The 27,186-nt window shown below is 29.9% G+C and overlaps 3 protein-coding genes across 6 annotated transcripts; 1 reads left to right on the top strand and 2 right to left on the bottom strand.

The window, feature by feature from the left end:
- Positions 1–1,420: 1,420 nt before the first annotated feature.
- Positions 1,421–22,221, top strand: LOC148234991 (betaine-homocysteine S-methyltransferase-like). Of its 4 annotated transcripts, none has more exons than XR_015809724.1 (7): positions 1,421–1,621; positions 13,522–13,695; positions 18,336–18,497; positions 18,573–18,678; positions 18,782–18,943; positions 20,329–20,543; positions 21,458–22,221. XR_015809724.1 is itself a non-coding variant. In XM_088186877.1 (7 exons), the coding sequence occupies exons 2-7, from the start codon at positions 13,524–13,526 to the stop codon at positions 21,642–21,644; spliced, it is 999 nt and encodes a 332-aa protein (XP_088043003.1). In that variant the 5' UTR covers positions 1,542–1,621; positions 13,522–13,523; the 3' UTR covers positions 21,645–22,221. The 4 variants fall into 4 exon arrangements, 2 of the variants coding, with proteins under 2 accessions (XP_088043003.1, XP_088043004.1); XR_015809725.1 differs by having other exon boundaries at positions 1,422–1,621; positions 18,573–18,683; XM_088186877.1 differs by having other exon boundaries at positions 1,542–1,621; positions 18,573–18,673.
- On the bottom strand, positions 21,555–24,004 carry LOC148234990 (uncharacterized). The gene is made up of 2 exons (XM_088186885.1): positions 23,837–24,004; positions 21,555–23,774 (listed from the first exon to the last, which is right to left on the bottom strand). The coding sequence occupies exons 1-2, from the start codon at positions 23,931–23,933 to the stop codon at positions 23,674–23,676; spliced, it is 198 nt and encodes a 65-aa protein (XP_088043011.1). The 5' UTR covers positions 23,934–24,004; the 3' UTR covers positions 21,555–23,673.
- LOC148234989 (uncharacterized) lies at positions 23,913–25,514 on the bottom strand. Its single transcript, XM_088186882.1, has one exon. It carries the CDS (start codon positions 24,864–24,866, stop codon positions 24,033–24,035), a length of 834 nt encoding a protein of 277 aa, XP_088043008.1. The 5' UTR covers positions 24,867–25,514; the 3' UTR covers positions 23,913–24,032.
- Positions 25,515–27,186: the final 1,672 nt, after the last annotated feature.

Raw genomic sequence — 27,186 nt, 5'->3', positions numbered from 1 at the left:
TTTCACTCACTCTCGTTACTTAGCACGCGAGCAAGCGAAATGGAATGCATCTCACCGTACGCGCCTGGACTCTATATGCTATATTTTTAATACAATCACAACTAGCCGCGTTCCATTTCCTAAATCCTCGGCAGTTTAAACGTTATCCATGGACTGAGTTAACAGAGAACTACAATTTTGTTTTTGTACGCTAGTTATTAGATTTGTTTTTAACACAAATCTGTCGTAATAAACGCATAAGCAAAGCCTAAAGACATCTAGCTTAACATACTTAAAGGTAATTGGAATAGATGTGAATATATATCACACTATATACATAATGGGCCAAAAGTCACAAATGAGTTTCAATATCAAATCACTTTTTATTAGAACTTCTCAAAATAGTTTATACGCTGATCCTTTATTGTGTCATCTACAAGTACCAATAAAAATCAATAAGAGGACTGCGTAAAAAATTTTTTTGGTCCCATTTATTTCTTCATTACATTATCATAAAAAAAATATTTTTAAAAATGCGAGCGGCAAATCTTTCTGCATTTGGAACATAAAGTCTGGTAAAACATTATCTTTGACAAATTATCCTCTTTGTCTACCGCTTTTGGATGTCTCCTAAGTTTCTATACCAGGAGCCAGAACAGCAATAGCTAATGTATTCCAATAAAATATATTTCTATACTACTCATGTTTTTTGTCAGTTACGAGTATGAGGAAGGAAAGCGTACAAAATTTTATTTCTGTTTGTTCAAAATGCGACATATTTTTTTTTCTAAAAACAGATTTTTGTGATATTTATGCGATTTAGATGTCGTTTATTTTAATTCTTTCACATTTAATATTAATTTTACAATATCTTAACAATATTTATTTATTTATTTCTACTTATGTTAAACGTTAATTAAATTTAGGTTATAAATGTTTATATGAATATCATAGAAAAAAATACGTAAACACTGCAATACAATAAAAATATATACATATATTCACAGCTGATATATAAATTAAACAAGACTTTGTTAGAATAAAAACTAAGGTATTTATGTAGCAAAATGTTATTGGCCGCTTTCATAGCCGTTAGGGCCACACTCAGAAACTAACGTTTATAAACTCTACTGCGTCACATTTCTGGTTTGGCCCTAACGGCTATGAAAGCGGCCAATAACGTTTTGCTACATAAATACATTTCAAAATTTAAGCTGAATTTGTGTGAGCGAGTAACATTTAAACCATATACAATGTAAGGTAAATCTTGTTTCCAGTATATTTAATTCTCCTTTCAATTAGATTTGTTATTTTAACCGTCATGAGATGTTCACTCTTCTGACCAACGCTCATTATTCAGCGCGGATATTCTAAACAAGTACCAAAACTAATGTTACATCTGATATCAGCATGCAATTTTAGATACAAATCGAGTTGTTCTATGTCCATAGCAACATTCTTGTTGGTATGTATTATTATAAAAAATCAACAAGTGGTAGTGGCAACCCTGGCACGCGCGCAACAACAAGTCCGGCTTGGCAACAAGCCGCTGGTAACTCGACAGTCAAGCAGACGCTGTCGTCCGGTCAACCACTCACTCATCAGCGCCTCTGGCACCTGTGTGCACAAGACTACACAAACGGTGAGTCTATTAAACAAACACCGTATGCTAATTCTTGGCAACCACGTGCCGCCGGCGACAGTTGCTCTATTTCCGTTCCCCCGAGGAAGCAATTGACCGCTCTGATGCAATATTTACTCACAAAACATAAATTCTGACGTTTATTTTCGAAACAAACACAGTTAAGAGTATTTCGGTCCCATGTAATTAAAAAGTCGTAAAACCACGCGTGTGGTGTGTGGTTGAATCTTCATAATAAATTTAAAATGCATCATAAACACGTGTAAATATTATGTAACCAAGTCGGTGATTCCCAAGCAGAATTTGCTGGAAGAAAAACAAGTTTGACATACAATATATTAATGAAAATAATATTGTAATACAATATATATAATGATACGTCTTAGTAATGGCTTAATGCACGATTTTTCATAATATTTGTCTTTATCAAATATATTTTTTTAAAATATGTTTACGAATAATGTTATTAAGTAAACATGAAGCAGTAGTGCAGAACTGTTGACCATCGTCGTGTGTTAGAATCTCAGATATTTTTTAATTTTCTATCATGGCCAAGAGATTAGCGTTAATGATTATTATTTTTTATTATCCCGATCGATCGCTTCTGATTAAGTTACCTAGTCATTTACTAAACAGTTAACGTAGCTCGTCAAAGAGTTTACGAGACCTAAGAAAAACAACTGCTGGTATCAATCAGCAACTTGTCAAGAAAATAAAGCAAAAATAAATAGCGTTCAAGATAAATAAATTAATGGAATGCCATCCGTTGTCACTGATAAATTTATTCAAATGAATAAAGCAATATTTGCTTTCATAAGTTTTTAACGATTGGTGAATATCGTATATTTTTATGAACGGTTATTATTTAGGTGTAGAAAAAAACAGCTCTTATGAGGTTGTAATTATTAACGCCATTTCCGAGTTCGTAAAATACACTGAGGTCCATACTGACTATTTTTTTAAATAATTAGTGTTTTAAAATAGCATATGTCATTCTATAAATATATTGATTATGCATTTAAGGGTTAATGATGTATTATAGCTCGTTAGGTATGTCTATGTCGGCAGCTTTAGTGGGCCAGCAACATGGTTTTCGTCCGCATTGTTATCCGGTCATTGACCTCTGTAACTGCGGCGAGTCCTACTATGCTATAATGCAAGTCGGCGTTGGTTATTTCAACTTTCAAAAATCATTCGAATATGCTATGAACATTTATATCTGCTCTTCATTTTCTTTATCAATGACATGTTAAGGTGACTAGTCCTTTGTCCTTTTTGAACAAAAAATCATAAAGGATCTTTTTTGAGCTTCCGTAGCAATTTCTTTTCTAAAAAATAACCTTTGAACAAAATTTTCAAAATTATTTTTTTTATTTTGTTTTTCTTTCATATTTTTAAAATCTATACATATGTATTATGCAGTAGAGAACTGGTAATGAGAATAATGTATGAAACGAGCCGAGTGTCGTAGATGCTCGACTCCGTTACGCGGAGCGCGTGTCACTTTAACATTGTATTGCTTATGTATACGATTCTTTGGCTCATATTGTTCTTAAATATAGTTTCATTGTCTGTAATCCTAGTGTATCATTACAACTAGTACACCTAATTGCTATAAAAGATGAGACGAAATTTTCTTAGATGACTGCACAGAATGGGTTCGGATCGTTTTATTCTATTTTTGTACTGTCGCAATGTTGATATTATTACTAGAGTTGCGATTACGTCCCTTATTCTTCACTGTTGCTCAGTGTTATTTTCGCAGAAATAATTTATTATTATTTTACAATATATATTTCGTGGTGCGTTATGTCGCGTTAACGGTTTGTCAGTTAGCCTTTTATCGTGTAATCATTGAACACTCAGCGGGAAATTAAGGTAACTAGCAATGAACACTGATTATAAATAATTATAATACAATATAATACTGATCCAAACTAGACAAAAATATATTAAAAGTGTTATGGAAACACATGCAAAACTTAAAGAACACTGATTCTTGCTTAATTTTTTTGCGTTAATAAAACATATTCCCATACATATTATATATAACTATTTAGACTTTTAAAGTTATATTATTATAATTCCAATTGAATTTTGCTTTCCTAACTATTTCCAAAGCTAAGATTTACATGTATGCTTATAGTATACTATAATAATATAATATATTTTCGCACAGCGTTCGCACAGCGATATTGTTTTTACTTTTTATGATAATTATTTATTTATATAAAGACAATCTCTAAAGTAGGATATGTACGTTTGAGCTCTCTGCCAGTATTTAAATGGTTCCACCAAAACGGTTTGATATCACTAAAATACTACTTATGTATTTAAAACAAAAAAACGAAACAAGACCGCTACAGTTAAAATTTCACAGATGCTCTCTATGCTAGTTTCTCATAAATATGCTTTAATATTGATTTATTCCAGACACACAATATGACGCTGTGCTTGAACAAATATTTAATAATGTTGACACTTTTTATTATTGTCCTTTATGCATACATTGCTCGCGAGACTTGAATACAAACTGACTGTTTGAACCATTGGCCTTTTGACGAAAATTTCATTCGTGTTGAGTGCCGAATTTCACAGGATTGTATTAATTATTTATTAAAAAATGTGTCCGAAAATATCATTTCTACATTTTCAACTGTCCCGATTTATTTTATTTTTCAACACAAATCTTCTATATACTTTTGTATGTATGTATGTACCTACATACATACAAAAGTTATAAAAGTTTAATTTTGGTGGCGTCCGAAGGCAGACAATATATTGCTTTTATTTTTTTAAATAATAAATTATGAAGTATTAAAATAATAATTCATTTAACTAAGAGACATTTCTGCTTATTTAGATTCAATATAGTTCAAATGTCTTATTTATCTATATATTTTAATTTTTATGACTAGAGCTTTCATCATTTCAGATGTTACGGTAATTCTAAGCTCTTTCGTCTTTATTAAGTAATGTTACGATGAATATTCAAACACTTACAGAAGCCTTGATTAACTTTGCATGTGTTGTACTCATAATAATCAATTGTGTATAAGCAAAGGGTCAATTAAATCACGCTCAAAGTGCAGCGATTTGTTTTGAACGGTCATTTATGTAATCAACCCAAAAAAACGCAAGTTTATTTATATTTCTTACACATAAAAGGAAAATTTTATCCGACTGTCACTTAAAATAGATAAACCGTTTTTGACTGTTTTTCTTCACCATATAGAACATATTTAAAGATTCTCTTGATTGAAAAAAGCATTGTTTTACTTACCAAGTTAAAACAATTTCTTGTAACGTTTGCTAATGTTTTTTATCGCCCTGTTGCTTAGCAATCATTTCGTTGTGCAATTTTCACTAAACGATTCAATTGTTCGTTACTGATTTTTACACACCCGCGCATGCGCACTCGTATTTCGTTTATGGTGTTTATCAACAGCCATGATTAATAATTCTCGTGCGGACCGATAAGCCGCTGTTGCCATGGAGCCGTCGAGAGGCAACCAAAATATTACGTTAATTTATGCGCGTGTAAAAAATATGTTTACACAACACGAAGTTGTAAAGTGAGAATAATTTATCCTTGATGATCCACCATTGTTGCTAGATTGCTACCGTTGTAATAGAACGATTTTCTATTTCGTCATTGGCAACACCGGTTGTAATGTGTTTATAATGCTCTTGACAGTTGACGTTTGTTTTTTTTTAATTAGGCCACAATCGCTTATTCATCGGGCAACAATGAAAAAATGTAATCTGAATAAAATAATACGATACGATAGACAAGAACGCGACGATGTGTCACTAATTTGACCGTTTATGAAGTCTGTATTGTTATATATTTTTATGTTTTGATTATCTTCATTGTCATACGAAACGAATAATTAATTATGAAATAGCCCTATTGAAACAACAAATATAGTATAATATTGTAGCAGTTTATATATAATATAAGGACGGAATAGTGTAGTCCGTAACATCTCAGTAATTCTGAGGTTGCGGGTTCGAATTTTTATTTATAAAAAATGCGCTGTTTTTTTAAAAAAAAAACGGCTAAAGCTGCAGTGACATCTATTGATTATAGCTTTTGTTTATAGGACTTGTCACTATTGCTGTTCAAAGATTAATATTTACTGAAGAAGTTAATTTAAAAATAAAATAAATATTTGTTAAATTGCTTGAAATTTATCCTTGCAATCCTTTTAATATGTTTTGTGCGAGCAGCTTAAACAAATAGAAAAAATGCTTATTTATACATACATATGTATATGCATAAATTAAAAAAAACGAATTTCGACGTGTAAAATACATTATTTAGTGGTGAGATACGTTTTTGCGGTTATGGCCATAGTGATTATTTTTTCATTAGTTTAATTTTCGAATTGCAATCTTGATTCATAAATCGCCTTTGTTTAAATGCCGCTTTATAATGTGACACACTACATTTATTTATTCATGACAAGTTTCTACGATACGTTACATACATATACAATACTAAACATAAGCAAATATTTAGTCATACACTTCTACACATCCATCATATGAAATCATATCCGAATAAATTTTCACCAGTAAATATATTTGTTTACTAGCGATAATACAATTTAACTGATAGGCGCTAGTGGAATTATATGCAACTCAATGTAAATCAATAAATAGTTACGAGGAGTTCATTTGCTGTTGGTAACAAATATAGTTTTAGAACTTTTATCAGACTAATTGCTTTTGGATAGTTTAGGGTTTGGTTTTATTTATTTAAAATAATATAATATTCTGTCGAACGATGTGACTCTGATCATCTAGAAATGCGTATACTGGATTATAACAAATATAGTTTTACTGACACTAAGCAGGTGAAATTTTACATCAATTGCTTGATACATTTTAACTTACTGGGGAAGTGAAATTATTTTTACACTAGTGAAAATATAAATTCACTAGTAATATACATTCACCGTTACACATAACGAATTTGTTGTATAAAATGTAAGAATAGTGATGCACTATCCTACATTTATTGTACCAACTCCTTATGAATGATTCGAATATCAATCGATGGATTGTCGACACCACCTTTCAACATCTTTAGAAAGTGTAATTTTATTTCTGCAATTTAAAATAAAGTAGTATTCCAGTTATTTATATATTGTATATTAAATCTACTTGGACTAATTTATTATATTGCAAAATGAGTATTCACGCCTATTGTAAAATAACGACTATTTATACAATGTGAGATATGCTTATAAGCAAATAGTTGGAATATTTATTTGCTAAACATTGACTCAGATAAACTTATGTCATATGTACATAAACACTTTATTTTTATCATATCTGAGGTATAAAATCAATCATAATTTTTTTTAATATCATTATCAGTAGTGTTATATCATTTATCACTTATGTACTCTATTTTTGCCCAAATTTGTTTACACGGAAAAAGCGTGACATGTGTGTGTATGTGTGCATGTATACAGATTCTATGTTGAAAGCAGTCATTGCTATCATGTTGTCACGGCACGAGGTTGTTGACACTGTATGTCTGTAATTATTTGATATCGGTCAAGGCAACAGTGCGTAGCTCAGTTGCAAACGATAAAAATATTCCAAGTTTTCAGCGACGCAGTTGCTTGGAATTTTAACTTCAGGTGCCAAACTCTGAAATTTCGTTAAACAGACAACAGTAAATATAACCGAGTTAAATTAAACCGAATTCATTGTAAATGTAAAAGAGTTTAATTAAAATTAAACGGCATTATACAAAATGAATTAAAATATTAAACTTCTGTTTAATAAATACAAATAATAAAGCAAATTAATATTAGTATTAATTAATATTAATACAATATGTTATTAAAGTGATTATTAATAAAAAAAAATAGATTATAAAAAGCACATATTTTACCCCAATATGTGCTTTTCTAAAGTCACTTTCTATTATGTATTTATTTTTTAATTGTTACTTTACTAACTTTAGAAGACTGTATCAGTCAATCTTTTGCATGTTCTCTTACAATAGCTTGGACGATTGAAAAAAAATGTTTGAACCAATTTAAACGTTTGGTCAAACCCCTACTCTCTATGTACGCTCCTATAGAGTATTTATATATATTTCTATAAATTATTATAACTATTTACTGAACTAAAAAATGCTTTTTTCGACGATAGTGCAATACATTATCTAGCGTTAATAAACTGTAATTAATGTCATTGGTTTTCGGTCTATGTTAATTATTGTTTAAATCTGACTCTTATATCATTTAATATGCCGATGTTTCTCAAATGTTTGTATATAAATAACATTTGTATAAATTCTGTTTTTAACGAGAAAGTATGTATGATCTCCTATAATAAGAAATCATGTATTATCTCCTGACGTTTACATTGACTTTGATTTTCGTTCAGTAAAGAAGAGTTTTCATGGAATAGGTCGTTGTAAGAATATACAATATATATTAGGAATATTTTGAGAAAAAAATATTAAGCAATGCTTTTCGTAAACAAAATCGTGTGTTTTATTATGTTTATGTATGTAAACATAATGCATATTAAGAGTATAATGGTATGAGGTAATAGGTAGTATAGTTTTAACAGCATTAACGTTTCGCTAAACGCATGACAAAGTATTTATGAATAGGTTTGCCAGTATAACCTATTTTATGACAAAAAATAACGACTTTCACTGTTTTTCCTGCTTTTGATAATGAACAAAATGAATGTGTATAATATTGCATATGCCCTATTTATTTCTAGTATATTTAAAAGAACTAACCTAAAAAACAATATATTACCAATTTTAAATATGAAATAATCATGTTTTAAATACATACTAAATAAAATGTGTAATACATAAAAATACAATTCATAATTATTGGAAAAAAGTGTAGCACCGTGTCTTCGATAGACGAAGGTTAAGGATTCTCCGTGAATAATACGGCTGTATGATTCTGTAGTTCTAGGGACTGATTAATTTAAATATTCCGTTTTTATAGTTAAAACGCAACAGTATAATTAATGCGTTACACGTGTAGATAATATATTTGATAAAAACATATGATTTGATTGATACATTACACGTGTGTATAATGAAAATTTGATTATTGTGTTACACGTGTATGTAATGTGTTATGGTGGGTTTGATACAATACTGAGATAAACCTATAATAATCTTCTTATCAACTTAATACATCGCACAAATTATGAGTTTTAGAGACGCGATTTAATAATTTGCTTTTTAATGTAAAAAACGCGCTATTTAAATGCGATCTTATTTCATATTTTAAGTACCAAAAAATATTCGAACGCTTAAAAATTTAACACGAGCACATAGTTTTAAGCAGCACTTAACTGATATTATCCTTTATTGTGTGAGTTATGCATTATTTTATTATAAAAATGTCACAAAATTTATCTGGTTAATAATACTTATTTATGGATGTTCATTATGTTTGATTATCATACCCAGGTAAATATTTACCTATTTGTAACGCATTGGGCTTATGCATGTCAGGTTACAAGGAAAGAATAATTTAAAAAATAATTGATCTAAATTTTATAATATAGATTTGAGACTGACGACTACATAACACTAACGAGTATAAAAATTTTTTTTTTAATTTAACAGTCCTACTTAATAAGTGTTGGTTAATAAAGTAGTGCATGTATTTTTTATATATTTAATTATACTATTAAAATATTTAATAATTATAAAGATAATTAAATATCATTTCTTAATTAATAAATAGTTTTGCAGTATATATTTTTATTTGAAACTATTACTTAAAAAAACTGTGACTAAAATGATCATCCATCAACAAGGAAACAATATAATAACATAAATGATTTAGACCACACAAAAGCCCTCGTTACGACCACATTAATAACACGAGTTTTGTTCTTATTGTAAATATTCTCCGTTATTGAGAGTCCACTGACATCATCCGTCCGCCAGCTTCTCCACCACCGCTCGGAGAAAATTAGCCATTTATTGTCTATCGCAACATATCTATATATAATGTAATAAAACTATATTCCACTCTGAGTCTCGCTGACTACGAAGTCATCACTCCCTAGGATTCTCAAACCCTAAAATTGTATAATTAAAAATTCATTTTTTTATCATTGCTCTCTTAACTTTAAATAAACGATAGTTAATTGTATATTGTAAGTAATCATGCATACTAACAATAAACAGTTTCAAGTATAGTTTCATCAATTTGCATATATGAAGCAATTTAGAAATTATTCGAAGCATATTCGATTAGTCACGCATTTATTAAAAGGCTATCGGACGTGTTTTGAGTTCATAAATGTTTTAAAAATAATCCTATTATAGTTATATTGTTATTTATGACCGAGTGAGTGGTATTGATATACATATAAATAGCAAAGCTATGTTTCAAATGTGAATTTTGATATATTACAATATTAATCGTTCTTTATTAACCTCAAGCAAAGCTGTGGTACACATTCAAATGGAAAGCCAGACTCAAAGGTTCATATTAGGTACTAAAATTATATCTAATGCATTTATCTAAACTATAATTTTCAAAGCTTATACTACTGCTTGGCTGTCTCTGTAAAAACTCATCCAAGCGATTTGAAAATTACACAAAACTTCTAGTTTAACGCAACTTTTAAAAATATTATTGTGTTTGACTAATTTTTTTTAATATTTTATTAAAGACATAAATTTCTTTGAAATCTTGAATCAATGTTTAAGTAACGATATTAGATCATTAAACTCTTGATAATAAAAAATACCAGTAATTTATTGAGATTTTTAATTATTTGTAGTACTAATGGTCCATCAATGTTGATAGCCTTTTTATGCTTTTGATGAATTTGTGATTGAGGCAACGACTCTAACTGACATTTAACGTAAGAATATAATAATAATTTTAGTGTTTTAAATTTTTAATTAAATTTTATATCAGTTATGTTTTCTTAATGTCAGTCAGTTACGAGGACAATCGCCAAAGGCTCTCTTAGATATGATTTAATTGACACAAAACGTAGGCGAAGCTATATTTTATAATTAGTTATTTTATATAATATATAGAGAGAAGTAATTTATTATGATTATTTACTGTTGTCTAACGACGAAATATTTAATTATATCTATAGTAGATTATATCTTAAACAAATATTTCACAAAATTAAACCATTTGGGACAACTAATATTAATCAAATATTGAATTTGCAAAATATTGACATTGCACATATTAATATCCTATATATAATATTATACTTATATGTAGACTATAAATATTATTTTTTTAAATGAAATCAAAGGTAATCAAGATACTAAAAATATTGTTAACTTTTACTAATTAATTTAATAATAAAAACAATGACTTATTAAATAACAACCCTAAATAAATAGTAGTATCTACTAAGTGGTTTGCAACCTAACAACTGACCCATGAGACCTCCTTTAGTTGGCCTTTTAAGCTCCCAAGTTCAACCGAGAAACTTACGACTTTTTTTTAATATTATGAATATATGTTATAAAAATGAAGCCCACTAATCTATTAGCAATCGTTAACAATACCACAATTGAACATATGTATGTACAAAATTTAGGGATAGTCACCATAACTGATAATGCCTAATGATAATATTAAATTTAAAAATTAAAAACTAAAAACACATATATTTTAACACTAGAATCAATCTCAATACTCAAATAAAATCGTACTAATCAATTTAAAAAAAAAAGTATATGATATTATTAACCAATTAATGTATATGTTAAGTTATTTATTTATTATTTCCATGTGTTCTTGATGTCTGACTTAAGTTATGTATTTACATTCAAATTTTCGGTTGTAACGTAAATCAAGTCATTTAACGACGTTATCCGAACGGATTAAGGTTAATGTTCTCAGATTGTAGGTCGAAAGAAATACAAAAATAAGTTGGTGTTATATTATTATCTTGTTTAGAGTTGTTCAGGTTAAATAGGTAAAATTTTGTGATCCAACCTTGCGTGGGAAAAATCGAGGGGGTGGGAAAATGTTCATTCGAGATTAATGACCGGCCGAAACTTTTCACCGAGGGGTTAAATTAATCAAAATCTAGTTACTCTAATCAAGATTAATTTATCAACAACGCTTTAGGGCCAAACCGCAGAATACGCGAATGGCATATGTTTTCGTTCGTTGGGCAATATATTACATAACGAATGTCCAACTTTTTCTCTCCCTCTCCTTCCGGAAAGCCAAAGAAACATTCGCTCCGGGAATTGCCAACATTTTATGACAAAGTACGTGTGTTGCGTAAATCGAGAAAATAAAATATATAATAATACATTAAAAGTAGCCTGCTGCTTTGCTAATAAATAATGTACATTCTTTACTGCTGCGCTAATAAATATTAATAATAAAACTTTTTTTAAATTTAATTCTTGCTCTTTGACTCAAACAGTTAATCTAAATTCACACGAAAATTTGACTCAAACAGTTAGTCAAAAATATGTTACGTTCCCTTGCGTCGAGCTATTTAAAAGAGTGGGTGTAAAATAAAGTTAAAATGCAAATATCCGCCTTTTAACCGAGACCAATGAAAGCAAACAAACTTATTTTAAACGGCTAAAATTCTTATCATTCTCTTTAAACCTCTCCAATGCGTTATATATACCTAGTTGTGTTTATGTTAGCTTTTAATAATCAATTTTCTATTAAATAATATGTTAAAATGTTATTGCATTATAATAAATTGTGCTTAATATCAAAGGGTCGTGACTCAAAATAAAGAAGCATTATTTTGATTGATTGGAACATTAGATAACAAAAAGGTAATTTTGATACATATTTATATTCTTTACTACGCTCACATACATACATATGTGAGCGTTGTAAAAATATAAATAAAGGATACAACCATATTTCAAGCACTTCATATTTTATTTTTTTCAAATTAATACATTTTTTAAATTTAATTACTTGTTACAACTATCCATAATTGTTGACAAGACCCGTTAAAAGGGGTCATAAAACCAAATGGATTCGTGTCCTTCGAAGGCACTAAGAATAAGAGCGACTTCTCGGCTTTCAGCGCAGCTTTGCATTTTCATCCATTATTGGAATCAATAGTGCGCATGCAAATAAGGAAAGAATGTGTACTAGGTTTATTTATCAAGAAATAAATAAAAATCTTTTTTTTTAATTGGTTTTTGCGTGAAGAGATGAAAAATGAATCGAGTAACTTTAGTCGATTTTCGCGATTAACTATTTACCGTTATTGTCAGACTTCTTCAACAAAAAACACATATTCTAATGGGAGTGATAGCTTAATAATATGTTTAATAGACAAAAACAGAGATGTAGGTACCGCCCCAATTTATTTGGATTGGTTCTTCGCTTCCGTTCGATGCTCTGAGGCATCATATATTTGGAACTTTGACTTGGAGTATCACTTCGCTTCCGACTTGGAACATACGAGTGTTCAAATCGAGCCCGGTAAATCCTTATAATGGCTCTGAAAATGTATCCCTCTGCTTGTCAGCTTGCAGCGTTGTTTATTTGTTTAACTGTCCAACAGTTCAACAAATAACAAGTTTTTTGTGTAACTGCTGGACAGGTTAGGTGCTCGCCAGCGTTGGTCATAGTAGTGAACACACCATGAATAACTCTGCAATTAATCATATATATTCACTGGGTATTCACTGTTTTAACCGTCTGAAATACCTGGTAATAAAATTTATATGTCGTCACTTTTATAGTTCTAGACTTTTTTAGCATTAGTTACGATAAACACCACCAGAGAATTAGGCAAATTTTTGCCCATTTTACGCAATAAGCGATTTCACCGATTCGGTGTAATATGTATATACTATGAAAAATCAAATAATAGTTATGAAATAATTTTATGTTTTAATTTATTTGCAGATATGAAACCACGTCAAGACCTAGAGGGCCGCGTAGCGGTCATAGATGGAGGGTTTTCATCTCAGATGTGCTGCCATTTGGGCGAAGTAGTTGATGGAGATCCTCTTTGGACAGCTCGTTTTCTTGCCACGAATCCTGAAGCTGTAATTGAAACTCATCTTGATTTCCTAAGAGGCAAGTTAATATACAATATCAAATAAATACGTAAACCACACAATAACTATTATTAAACTCAAGTCATACATTCAACACTTATTATTTACTTGCTTATCCTTATTTTAACCATTCAACATTATTTTCACTCACTTTTGTAGCAAAACAAACTTTCTACCGCTTCGCCGACAATTTCGTCGTGACCTCTTTTCCTAATCACCAAATTTGGTTACAGATATCACCGCGTGGTATTTTGTGCAAACACATGATAACTCTTTGAATCAACATCCAAAATTAAACCTTGTTCGTAAACACCGATATTGTGCCGCTACGCCTAAAAGTTATATCACACAGAAACCACATGAAAACGATACAGATTCGTAACAGTAGTAGTAGCGGCAGAGTAAAAAACTGTTTTCACGCTGAAAACACGTTTTTTGTGCGTTGCTATTTTTAAAATACCATGACAACACACATGTTAAGAACACTTCGTTGCATAAATTTACTAAAAAAAAAGCATATGCTTCTTTAAAATGTAAAGATGCTGCCTTATTGTTTTATTTCCTACAAAAACACAATGGATAGTTTTTATATTTGTATTTGATGTATAAAATCAGTATTAGACATTATCATTATTTATTACTATATATATAAAGAAACATAAAGAGCTTTTATAGGACTGGTCTTTTAAAATCAGATTATTTTACATTTACTTTACAAAATAAATATGTTCAGTTTTATATTGCATAAAATGCAGACGCTTCCTAAGAAAATTTATATCAAACCTAGATAAATAAAAATAACTAATCATAGATCAGCTAAACTAATAAATTAATATTCAACTTATCACTTTTGACTCTTATTATATTAATGACATAATAATATCTATCAAAAATAATAAAATAGATTATTTTTTAAGCAGAAATCTACAATATTTGCATTTAACCAAAAAATAAGTAAACGTATAACGTCTTATTTTTCTTCTAGACGTCACATACGTTCATACAAATAAAGAACATATGTAAACATAGTTTCGATATATTCAGACATTTGAAAACTGACCTGTTTTTATAATTTATTTATAACAAAACTACATAATATATTTGTATGGTTAAAATTATGAATCAAATGTTAAAAACAGAGGTATATTAATTTGATAATTTAATTTTTAACATACGTTTTTTATTTTAGTCACAATTCCAACATGTCCAAAATGTCCAAACAAATGTCTTCTACTGAATCATGCAACATTTTTATTCTTAATTATTACTAATAAAACAACACATTTACAGCAACAACATCTGAAGTATCTATGTAGTTTAATACATAAAAATGTAAAAAGGATATTTCTCATCTCATTTTTAACAATTATGTTTCTCAATTAACTTCATATATAAATATAACATATTTTTGCGTACATAGAATTTTTTTGTGTTAAAAAATATCTAAAGTTAATTAAATGCATTTTATAATATCATCAGTTTTTTTTATAAAATACAACAATTTAATAAATATTATTTTTTATACTTTTTTTTTGTGAATATATATGGATATTTTCCGGTTTATATTATATGGTCAGTTGATTTTTCAACTGGTACAAGTAACAAATAGACTCATAGACAAATAGATTTAGATACAACGGATTTTAAAATCTTCTTTAATTTAATTTGAGCTATTGACCCATCAATTAACATTATAACAATTACGTATATCACTGATCTTTAGTTCAAATTAATGTAATACGCCAATGACCGAGACAACAACATGATTTATTATCGCTTGAACTTGAGTCGTTCAATTAATGTCCAAGCTCAATAAAGATTACCGTCGATTGATATATAAATATGTTACAGGGCGTGGCAGATGAATCTGACGATTATAAAATAATAATAACAATTTTACAAATATAATTAATTTTATGATAATCAAGTCTTTTGACATAATTAACCCTTTAGACGCCAGTGACGTGCCTGCACGCCAAAGCTGTCGGACCGTCAAACGCCAGCGCGTGCAGGCACGCAAATGTTATTACGGACACATTTATTAATAAAATTGATTTTTTTTTCGTTAATTTAATACAGAGACATCTATTAAATGGAATGTGATCGTTAAAATGTGCAATTTTTGAACCATTCTTTTATTATTTACGATCGAGCATACAGACGTTGTTAGGGCTGCTACAATATTTTTTTTAAATGATAAAAAAAACACAATTTTTTGTAAAAAAAAAACATTTTTTGAATTTGAATTTTGTTTTTGTTTATATTATTCCATTATAGCCATATTTACTTTTTTTTAATTTTTTTTGACAAAGTTGAAATTTTTTAAATACATGAAGTAGCCGCCATTTTGATAAAAGATTTTGATTAAAATAACGGAAATTATCTAGTCCCATACAAATATTAAAAACAACCAAAAACATATAATATAAACCACATACAATATAAATTACATATAATATTTGTGTGTGGCAGCCCTGACAGTGGTTTTTAAAACTTGTTATTTCTGTGCTTTTTTTTCACTTTTATGTTAAAATTAATAAAAAGGAAAGTAAACAGTGATTTTCCAGGTAAATAATGTTCCTCTTTCATAATAATTTAAAGGGTTGAAAATGGTGGCCTACAGAGCAAATTCATAGAAATTTGCTTGGCGTTGAACTGGTTAAGCGACTTTGGTTTCTCAAAAAGTATTGTAAACTTTTTATTAAAGCTACTTAAGTTGGCGTCATCAGTGTTTAAGCAGTAATATTCATCGCTCCGATGAGTATTTCGCTCTCTGGAGTACCGCAGGGATCCAATATGGGTCCTTTGCTCTCCCTTGCATTCATCAATGCTATACAGGCAATTTTGTCGCACAAATGCGGTTTTCACAAAAAAAACCTGATCGATCGACAATCATCATCACATTTTCCGGACCTTCTTACCTGGCGAAATACCTTTATAGTTTAGGCAGAAGTGTTTTAACCAGAAATACTTCGATTGTAGATTTGGGAGTGATGGAGATTTAATATGCACCATTCGCTCGCTCACGTGTTAAGTGACGAGAATGAGTGAGAGATAAGAGCGTGCGGAATGCATGTAACACACGCTCTTATATCTCGCTCACTCTCCTCACTTAACACGCGAGTAATGTATCTCACTGTACGCGCCTGATATGCACATCGCTAAAGTTTTCGATAAGTCATCGAAGACGCTCGGTTTCGTCACGCGGAGCGCGTGTCACTTCAACAATTTATTGCCTACTTGCATTTTGCACATTACGCTAGTTTGTAGTATTTTTTAATATAGCTCAAATGCCAGCATAATATCACAGCGAGAAACCCTTGTTATAGAAGTTTCAGTCTCTAAAACTAGTACGGATCGTATTTGTATCCTAGTGTCTTTTTTCTAGGAGAGTTGGTATACAATTCATTATATTTTCGATGTTTTATATCTTAAAGCCATTTTCAAGCGTTCGAAAGGTCACAAAAAATAGTCTTAATATCAATAAATTCAAGAACATCTTCAGTTAAATTGTTCATTAGTACACAATCAATGAAGTCACGTATCCTTTTATTCACTCTCTCTGGTTTCTGTGCTGCGCAATTTTTTTCATGCCATTAAAAATGTGGTGACAAATTATCAAATTAAAAATAAATTAAAGTTTATATTCAACTTATAGGGCGAGTGAGTCAATTACGTATGTATTGCGTTCTGCGAATAATTAATCAGTAAAAAATACGATACGTGCAGTGAAATGTCAACAGACATTTGATTGATAATTGAAATGTTTTTATTTTTAAACGACGCTCTAATCGAATGAAACTGAAACGAACCGGCTATTGCTGGTTGAGTGATTGCTATTTTAAATTATAAAAAAAACTAATCGCTAAACTTGGTTCGAGTTATAGTGTTCATAATATGACTTTTTCACATGCGTCACAAAAAAAATATGTGTTCAATTGTAGCATATGATAATATTAGGGATTTTTCGCAGCAAATATTATATATTATACACTCTGAAGCGACCGCACATCAATCTTGAATAAAGCTGCAATGCAGATACACGTTGGGCAAACCACTGACATTTTAACTTGGAAATTAGTTCCAATCAACCATAATGCATCCTATCATATCCATAATTAACATTCCTAAGAATGAATATTTTACGTTAATATATTAAAAAAGTAACAAAACTTCAAACAAATGGTAAATTTATAAAAAAACTTTTACTTTTAATTTAATGATCGTTAACCAAATATTAGAAAAAAGTTGATAAAATATATAGATTAAAATATGTTTTTTTATCGCTTAACTGCAATATTAACTTTAACTTACATTTTTTATAATAGTCATAGTCATAGAAAAATTTATTCATATATCAAAAATAATTTATTTCTTACTCCATTTTTTCAAAACTGTTATGAGTAATTTATAATTTTTATTATTTGATGCAAAATAATAAGAACAAGCGTTTATTAATGATTTCAGAAAAATCGCATTTAAAATACACAATTAAATCTTCTGATCAATGCATGCGTGCTACGGCTCGCACACACTTAATCTGTCCAATTGTACAAAAATGTACAAAAAATATGTTCTATGTAACAGTTATGTTATATATTACTCATTTAAATTGTGCTCTGTTTTATTTAATATTATTTTTTGCAATTACATATGTAGCTGGTGCAGACATGATCCTCACAAACACGTATCAAGCTTCAATTGAAGGCTTCGTTCGTTATCTCAATGTGACACCAGAAGAAGGCATGTCTTACATATACAAATCAGTTGATCTAGCTAAACAAGCCAGAGACATTTTCTTAGACGAGTATCCTGACGCTGGTAAGAATTACATAAATTTAAAATTTGAGCAATTTTCTTAGATATTGGTATATAAGAATTTCGCAACTTTTACAGAGACAACACCTTTAGTCGTCGGTTCGATAGGTCCGTACGGAGCACACCTTCATGACGCTTCAGAATTCGATGGTCATTACGCCGACACAACTTCAGTAGAGGTGAGGTGAGGTACGAATTGTAAATACCTGATGTTCAACACTTAATGATATATTTTTCATAAATATGAGAAAAAAATAAATGTTAATAATATTTTTATAATTATTAAGACAATGAAAAAATGGCACGAACCACGTATATCAGCGCTCGTTGACGCCGGGGTGGATTTACTCGCTTTGGAAACGATACCTTGTCAAGAAGAAGCTGAGATGCTGGTGGAGCTCATTAAGAAATATCCTAACATAAAAGCTTGGCTCTCGTTCAGTTGTAAAGTATGTATTTATATTAATATATTTAATTTGACGTCTAGAATCAATATCACATTGATATTTATGACACTCAAAGTGCAAATCTTGTTGCAACAAAGTTTTGATTCGATTGCGGCTCAAAAATTACTTATAAAAACGTTGTTCAAAAGTGTTTTCCATGAACTCTAAAATGATACTTTGCTCATCACAAAAGACACTCAGCACAATCTTTCGTGAGGAGTTAACAAACACATGTATCAACAATTCTTCTTAGAAAACCATTGCCTTCAGTTTTAAAGCGCTGAAAATAAACCTAACAGGCATTAAAATCAGTGTGTAACCCACATTTGCCCACTTTGTAATACTGCAGAGCATCATAAATAAACAATAAAAGTGTTTCGCTGGTCCTTCGATCATCAATAAAACGGCTTTTTCATGTAGGTTAAGGACACGACTTCTTGAGGGTAGAAGTTTAATTAGCTAATATTAGGCGATATCTCTTCATGATCGCTTCGACTACGTCACTGACGTGCCTGACATGTTCGAGTCTCCTTTAGAATTATTATACAGTGACTAATACTTTATTTCCCAGTAACTTGGCATAAAGCCATTTACCTGGTTATCGATTTCTTCTTTCCTTTTCTCTTTATTTCCTTTCCCTTTATTTTATTAGGGAAAGAAAAAGAAAAAAAGAAAGAAAAAAACATTCTTTTTTCCTTTCATATTATTTATTTAATAATCATTTGTTATTATTGCCGTTAGCATTTAACTAGTAGTTGTTTATTAACGGATTCGAGTGACATTTTATTCTGCTGCGATGTTTGCTTTTTAGTTTATCGAAGTATTCAGTTAGAGTGTATATTTTTAAGTCCCGATGGATAATCGAGTTGCAGACAAACCAATGCGCATTTGTCGCCATTCGTAATGAGATGTTTTGTTGGATTTGTAGCGTTTTTACATATTTTCTATGATTGAGTATGTAACACCAAATGGGGGAGAAATATGAAATTACAGGTCGGATGATCGATTTGTAGAGGAGCAGTTTATTTTTAATATTTAATTTACTTTTTTTATTTAACAATGGATAGAGAATTATTATATACACTCACTTGCTAAAATAAAATGGTGTCATATATAAAACAAAATTATTTTATTTTTTAATAAATATAGACATCTATGAATAACGTAGAATATTAAAATAATTTATACATAAATTTAGCCAAGTTTTGAATCTTTATTAAAATATTTACTAATTCCCTCGCAACTAAATAACAGAGATGTTTCAAGCCGATCTCGTTATTTCTATTATGATTCTCCTATAAATAAAGCATAAAAATTGACATTATTGATTAGACGTCATATATAATATTTTTAACAAAATGATTAACTTAAATGCAACTTATTTACAGGATGATCAAAGCATCGCACATGGTGAAAGCTTTCAAAAGGTGGCGAGAAAATGTTGGGATAGCAATCCACAACAGCTAGTTGCAGTCGGTGTGAACTGTTTGAGGCCTAGTTACGTCAAAAACTTAATCAAGGGCATCAACAAGGGAAGGGATAACAACAAAATACCATTAATTGTATATCCTAACAGTGGTGAAAAGTATAATCCAAAACTTGGGTAAGTGAATCATGTTTATATATTTTTGTAACTCAATTCTTCTGAATATTACATTCCATTATTTATATTCCATAATACATCATAAAATATAATGACAATGAGATCAATAGACGAATCGTACTCCCTAGCAGGCGAAACTTTGACTCCTTCTAATTCCGGTACCAAACAAAAAAATCAAATGTATATGAAATCAACCACAGGTTAAATCAGTATTGACATACAAAGTAAAATGAGTTTGTGTTTTTGACGTTATTGAACACTAAGTCTATTGAAGAATAATTGGCCCTAGTCTGTAAAAAACTAAAAGCTAGTTATTAGGACTAAAAATAAATAAAGCCAAACTAAAAGCTATGATATTAGATACAAACAATAATATATCAACTATACACAGAATTTAGAAGTCGTTCATAATTTTGCATTCTGATGTATGGCAAGATTTGTGGTAATACAAAATTTGTATTACCACAAATCAATGTATCACAGAATAGCAAAGTATGTCAAAGGAAATCCTTGATTTTATTGTTATTTCTATATGATTCAGAATCCTGGCTTATTACAGAGAATGTAACACACTTAAAATATGCTGCAGAATAGAGATAATCAGTATATGTTGGAGATAAAAATTACTAAAATCTTCCAAATGTAAGAACTGGGTTACAAATAAAGACTATTGAGAAGTCGGAGGTTACTAATTCAAAACAAGGTCTTAAATAGTAGCATTTTTATGAATTAATGTGTCCAAAGGAATTATGTGTGTTTTCCTTTTCTTGTCTCATTATTTGTATTAATAAGTTCAGACAATTTTACTTCTTGAGATTAAAACAATCATAGACATCTCTTATCAATTGTAAATTTACCGTGTCTCATTATTTTGCTCTTTCATATATACTTAAATAAGATATTTTATATTTCAGATGGATAGATCGCGATAAGTGTGAACCCGTTGAAGAATTCGTCCACGAATGGCTTGATTTAGGCGTTAAATACGTTGGTGGATGTTGCAGGACATATGCTGCTGACGTATCTCGTATAAAACACGAAGTCCTCAAATGGTCCGCAATCCGGTACAACAGTACGTTAGAAAATGGTTACTATAAATGATCTCAGGGAGAGAAAATTATGATTGAAAAGCATTTATATACGATACGAGCTTATATTAATTTAATAATATACATATATTTTATGTGTATTATATGATATTATGATACACAAAATATCCAAAGATTCTATTCATAAATATGATGGATCCTCATTGCAGCCATATTTTTGTACAAATGTTGTGTTAATAAAAAGAATTAATGTTATTTAATACAACATTGTTATTAAAAGAAGTTTATATTTTTTAAAACCATGACAATTTGGTGTAATTATATCACATCAGAAAGGCATATTTTTATCTTTGAATATAATAGAGATTATGTTGCTGGTCATATGTATAAATCAGTCGTAACTGACTACAAAAAATATTTTGTAAGGGAACTCTTCAAGGGTTCAAATTTTAAACTCTAGTCAAAGTGTATGAAAAATATTTTCTAATACATTTTTGCCGTAGTTTTATTTGTTTGAAAATAATACATTTGTGTATTCAAGAATACAGAAAGTATATTTTACCACATTTTATTTTATTTTATCCTGTATAATTACATAAAAATTGTAAAAAAATAAAACAATGAACAAAGTAATTATTTTATTGAATTATATACATATATATATATATATATGTTTATTTATATTTTTATTTACCTATACTATGAAGGCTTTACACTACATATTTTTGCTTTCTGCATGATAAAGAATTAATTTAAAGAAACATACTAAAACATATACTTATTATATATTGTACCTTAAGCATCAAACTATTAAAACAACTAGTACTGTTACCATTGAAAAATCTATGGAAAGTACATAAATTTAATTAGTATAAAACAAATCCTTCCATATTTTATCATAGGAATTTAACCATTAAAAACATATCTGGTTAAATTTTGCTTAAATTGACAGTAGTCTAGTTAAATTTTGCTTAAATTGTAGGCTCTCAGGTGACGCAGCATCTGGGGATAGAGTCCTCTGTGTGTAGACAAGCACTCCGAGAACCTCAATTCTGTCTCTGGGTGTACAAATGAGGATCCCTTTGCTGAATGTGTCTTTGTGGTAGGCTCGACCAATCAAAAGCAGAGCACATAACGATCCTTTGTATGTAGCTTTGATGACCGTTATCGCTTCTGTCACTTATCAGAGGAAGGTTCTAAGATTTAAATGACTCACTGACGAGTCATCTCTCATACCACCGTGTTGTTGGAGTTTCAGTTTTTGGTATCCACTACAATAAAATCATTTTAATTTAATATTTACATTTCTTCTTACACATTTTTAAATGTACAGAAAAATCTTATTAAACTAGAACTTATTGATTTACTATTATTAATATTTTCATTACAATATTATGCAATAGTAAGGATCTAAAGGGGTAGAAAATATTTAAAAAGAATTATACAATAGTAATACTAGACAATAATAAAATAAAATACCTCCAATAACATTGGCAGTGAAATCGTATAAACTACATACAGCTTAAATAACTATGTAAGTTTATATATAAATCTAGTTAATGATCCTTAATATTTATACAATATTGAAAATAAATACAATATTGTAAAAAAAACTTCTCTTGCACACTGCTCAATTTCACTTATACAATAGTTATTTTAAATATAAATAACATTAAAATAATTCTCACCAAATTATAAATAAGTATTGTTTTCATAAGTATTTATTTATTACTTTACTAAATACACAGATTTTAGTTATTAGCCTTTTTCTTGCACTCTTCTTAATAATGTGAAGTAACTGTAGGTAGCTCGAAGGATCTAAAAAACAAAAAAGTATTTAAAAAGTCAAATATGTTATCCAAAAAAATATAAAATTCATAAATTAGATACAGTCAGAAACGTAGGCACAGAAATTGTATAAAATTGGCCAACTGTAAATTTTATCGGTATTTTCACGCCCTCCCTTATAATCCAAAGGCTCTTTTTGAAACGTTCACTCTCGTTAAACCATTTACAGCTATAAGTCGCCATTATCAGTTTTTCCTTCTAAAATTATATTTTAAATCATTGTTAACAAAACACTATGCTATAATACAAATACAAAAACGCACCTCAATTAACACTTCGTTTGCATGCCAATAAAATAAAAAAAGTTGAACCATCAAGGCAACCAAATATTCCAACATTAAGCACATGTGAAAGCTTATACCATGCTGAAACAGGATTTTTTAATTAAACCATAAACCAACCAGAAATTTGTATAATAAAAGAAGCTTACCGATGTTGCTTGGAATAAGATAGTACACAACATAAACGAACATATCATAAAATACAGTATCATTACAGGACTAATAATATCGTTCAATGTTCGAGTATACCTATAACATATACTTAAAATAGTAATAAATAAATGGATATATGAACTTAAAATAATAGTATATTACTTTATTATATAGCGATGATGGTTGACACAATCAACAAGTCTCATGTGCCTAATTTTATCCACTCTCCGTTTTGAGACATTCCAAATCTCTTCATTTTTTGTTGAACTTATAAAGTTGTTTTGTAGTATCTGTAATTGTCCAATACTGTGTATCATCATGCTAACTATGGTCATATCCCAAGTGCCTTGATAAGCAGCTCCTAACAACCCCATTGTCATTTGATAGAAAAATGCAATCACAAAGTTCGGATAAGCATGTTTATCAAACGGAAACCAAGAACTAAATATCATGGGTTTTGTGTACGACCAATATTCAGTTCCGTTATCAAAATGATTGTGATAAGTAGAAGAAAGTACATATTCAACCGGTGGAATTATAATAAATACCCATATCGTAAAACCTGTTAGAAACCAGAAATTATAAGTAACTCTCCTAGCTCTCTTTACATACGTAGCTAATATTATTTTATTCTCGTCACATTGATTTAGCAGAATTCTATTTTCTACCAAAGATATTTCATGCACCAGTCTCTTCAACTTTGCTCTGTGGCCAAAAAAGGCATATATTTTAAAAATTCCGAGAGTAGTCAGAAAAGTGACCATCATATTTACAGTCATAGCTTCCAAATTACCCCAAACGTTTACTAATTCTATATATTCTGATATAAGGAATATGCATAACAGTATGTAGAATAATAAGCCAAGTCTATAATGCAAGGAGCGATATAATCTTTTTTGAAGAAATTTGGACGACTGGAAAGGCCAAAGTCCGAATAAGGCTAAAGACGTAAGATTTGCGCTGAGTAAAGGATTTATATTATTGAAAGCCATTTATTAATATATTTATTAATAGTTTCGTGTCAATTTAATCTATTAGGTACACTCTAAACTTTTAACTGGCACTTGAGTAACGTTAGAATGAAATGAGGTTTTATCACGCTTTAACCCTTTTTAGAACAATCGATTAAGCAAATTATCAATACTGAATAAACACACGTCTTTTCTAAAAACAGTGGCATGGCATAGTCAAATGTGTTTCATACATCAAATAATAAAGATGAATTATTAGTGTTGTAACTTTTAACACTAACCGAAAACAATACGATAAAAAGAAACTAGATATGCTCATTAGTAATATTCGGAAATTGAAAAGTAATGCTATAAAAAGTGTATGCTGCTAATTTTCAGCCGATACTAAATTACAGTTATAGAAATTAATATATAAAGACTTTATCAATAGCATTTAATTGTATAGTAATTATATGTTTTGTGATGACATGTTTGGAGAATGCCCATCAAGCCAACGTCGCTTTCTAAAGGCGTATACATATTTCGCTGTACTGCAGCGATTGGCTGGATGATCGCTACATAATTGTGAATGGTCAGTAAGCTTTGCAGCCATCGATACTTAAGCCTAGACTCCGATGAGAATAGGGCAGTCACCAGCAGCCACTCGAATAGACTAGCAGATTTACTTTACTTGGCATACACGCCCCTACCGACAGACGTGAAAATACGACCTGAGATCATCGCAGCAAGAGAAACTACCTCCAGACACAAGACCTTTTAAAACCCCCCACGGACATCATCCTTGCGCCAGCTTTTTCACCACCGCTCGGAGAAAACATCTCGCCATTTATCGTCTGTCGCAACATTTTTAAATATAATCTAATGAAAACTCTAACTAGATTCCACCTTGACTCTAACTGGCTACGATTTCACACGCCCTAGGGTTCCCAAACTCTAAAGTTTTAAAAATTATAAAGCACAAACAAGTTACAAACATACACATACACTATTGTAAATCATATAACATATAATTACTATCCATTTCTTCCAAAAGACTTTGGTTGCTCAATTCTTGTGCTCGGACATAATTCACTAAAATTATGACGGTTTTCATCGTCGGTAGATTGGTTTTTGCATCTTCTTCGCCGATGGAAAGCTGCATTTTCTTAATTTCCGATAATATTTTATTATTACTGCTAAATTTATCAAATAATATTTTGAACGCATTATTAAAACATTCCTTCACATGTTTAATGAATACATTGCAATACGATTAATCTTAATCATTTATGAATTATGGGATGTACATAATCCGTTAAGTGGTCTCCCAATGGTGTTTCTTTTTAAATGCAAATCCCATTTTTCTTCAACGGTAAAAAATTATATTATCGTGAGTGGAACTGGCCCTTTTTATGATGGTATGCGTTTATCCTTTCGTTCAATTATAGATAGAGTAGTGGTTCAGTTGATGAACCCGACACGATATTTTAAGTTAAGTAAGGGAATATATTAGAACCAGCGGTGGTAGAGTTATCCCTACTCGTCCAAGTCAGCGATTGTTCCAGTGCAACACAAAGTTTTGAAAACATTTCTACATGCTTGGAAATATTTTGTAAAGTTATGAGAGTTGGGCCGCGCATAAAAGCTTGGCGGGCCGCAGGTTGAGTATCGCTGCTTAAGAGGTTAATAACCTTAATATAATAATATACAATTATAAGAGCGGTTGTTATTTACGGTTCTGAGACATGAGCAATCACTCAAAGATAAGTATATAAACTGGCATAAAATAATCTTTGAACGCAAAATCCTTATAATTAGTATATTTCAAACTATCAAGAAGAATAGGAACTCATTACCTAGAAACAAGGCAGAAAGATTCAGAACACAGAGAGAATAAATTATCAAACTTAATATAAAGTACATACTTAAATTGCCGGTCCAATAATATATGGAGAGATTTGCCCAGAAAGATCAATAAAATAGTGCGGAAGGATAAAATTGTTATTACCAATGAAATACTCGAACCGATCAACGGCTGTAATCCTAAAAATTGTAACACTAAAGGACGTAAAAGATGTTTATAATTTATTTTTAACATATACATATGTAGGTGTAAAACAATACTGCATATAGAACCATTTGAGCAATAAGTTTGTGGTTTATATGAAATATTAGCCACGAGTCGCCTATGAACAGTAGTCAAATAAAATGTTAGAGCATTCAAAAGTGTAATTAAGTTTTAAAACTTAAAGTTTAGAGTATTTATTCAAACTAACTTAAATTGCACTGGCCTCCAGAACTGGGTTACTTTTTTGTAAGTGAAATAATAAAGATATATATTGATAATAGGTATTTAAATTTT

Source organism: Plectrocnemia conspersa, unplaced genomic scaffold (assembly GCF_051122295.1).
Source record: "Plectrocnemia conspersa isolate PC_06_02 unplaced genomic scaffold, ASM5112229v1 ptg000005l, whole genome shotgun sequence".
NCBI lineage: Eukaryota > Metazoa > Arthropoda > Insecta > Trichoptera > Polycentropodidae > Plectrocnemia > Plectrocnemia conspersa.
This window is presented reverse-complemented; position numbering and strand designations above follow the sequence as displayed.

Excerpts from the sequence above, each read along its gene's own strand:
- LOC148234991 (XM_088186877.1), top strand. The coding sequence starts at position 13,524 with ATGAAACCACGTCAAGACCTAGAGGGCCGCGTAGCGGTCATAGATGGA. Across the intron at positions 18,674-18,781 it reads CCGACACAACTTCAGTAGAG|ACAATGAAAAAATGGCACGA; the intron begins GTGAGGTGAGGT and ends ATAATTATTAAG. Across the intron at positions 18,944-20,328 it reads GGCTCTCGTTCAGTTGTAAA|GATGATCAAAGCATCGCACA; the intron begins GTATGTATTTAT and ends ACTTATTTACAG.
- LOC148234990 (XM_088186885.1), bottom strand. The coding sequence starts at position 23,933 with ATGATACTGTATTTTATGATATGTTCGTTTATGTTGTGTACTATCTTA. Across the intron at positions 23,775-23,836 it reads TTATACAAATTTCTGGTTGG|TGGAATATTTGGTTGCCTTG; the intron begins TTTATGGTTTAA and ends TGTGCTTAATGT.
- LOC148234989 (XM_088186882.1), bottom strand. The coding sequence starts at position 24,866 with ATGGCTTTCAATAATATAAATCCTTTACTCAGCGCAAATCTTACGTCT.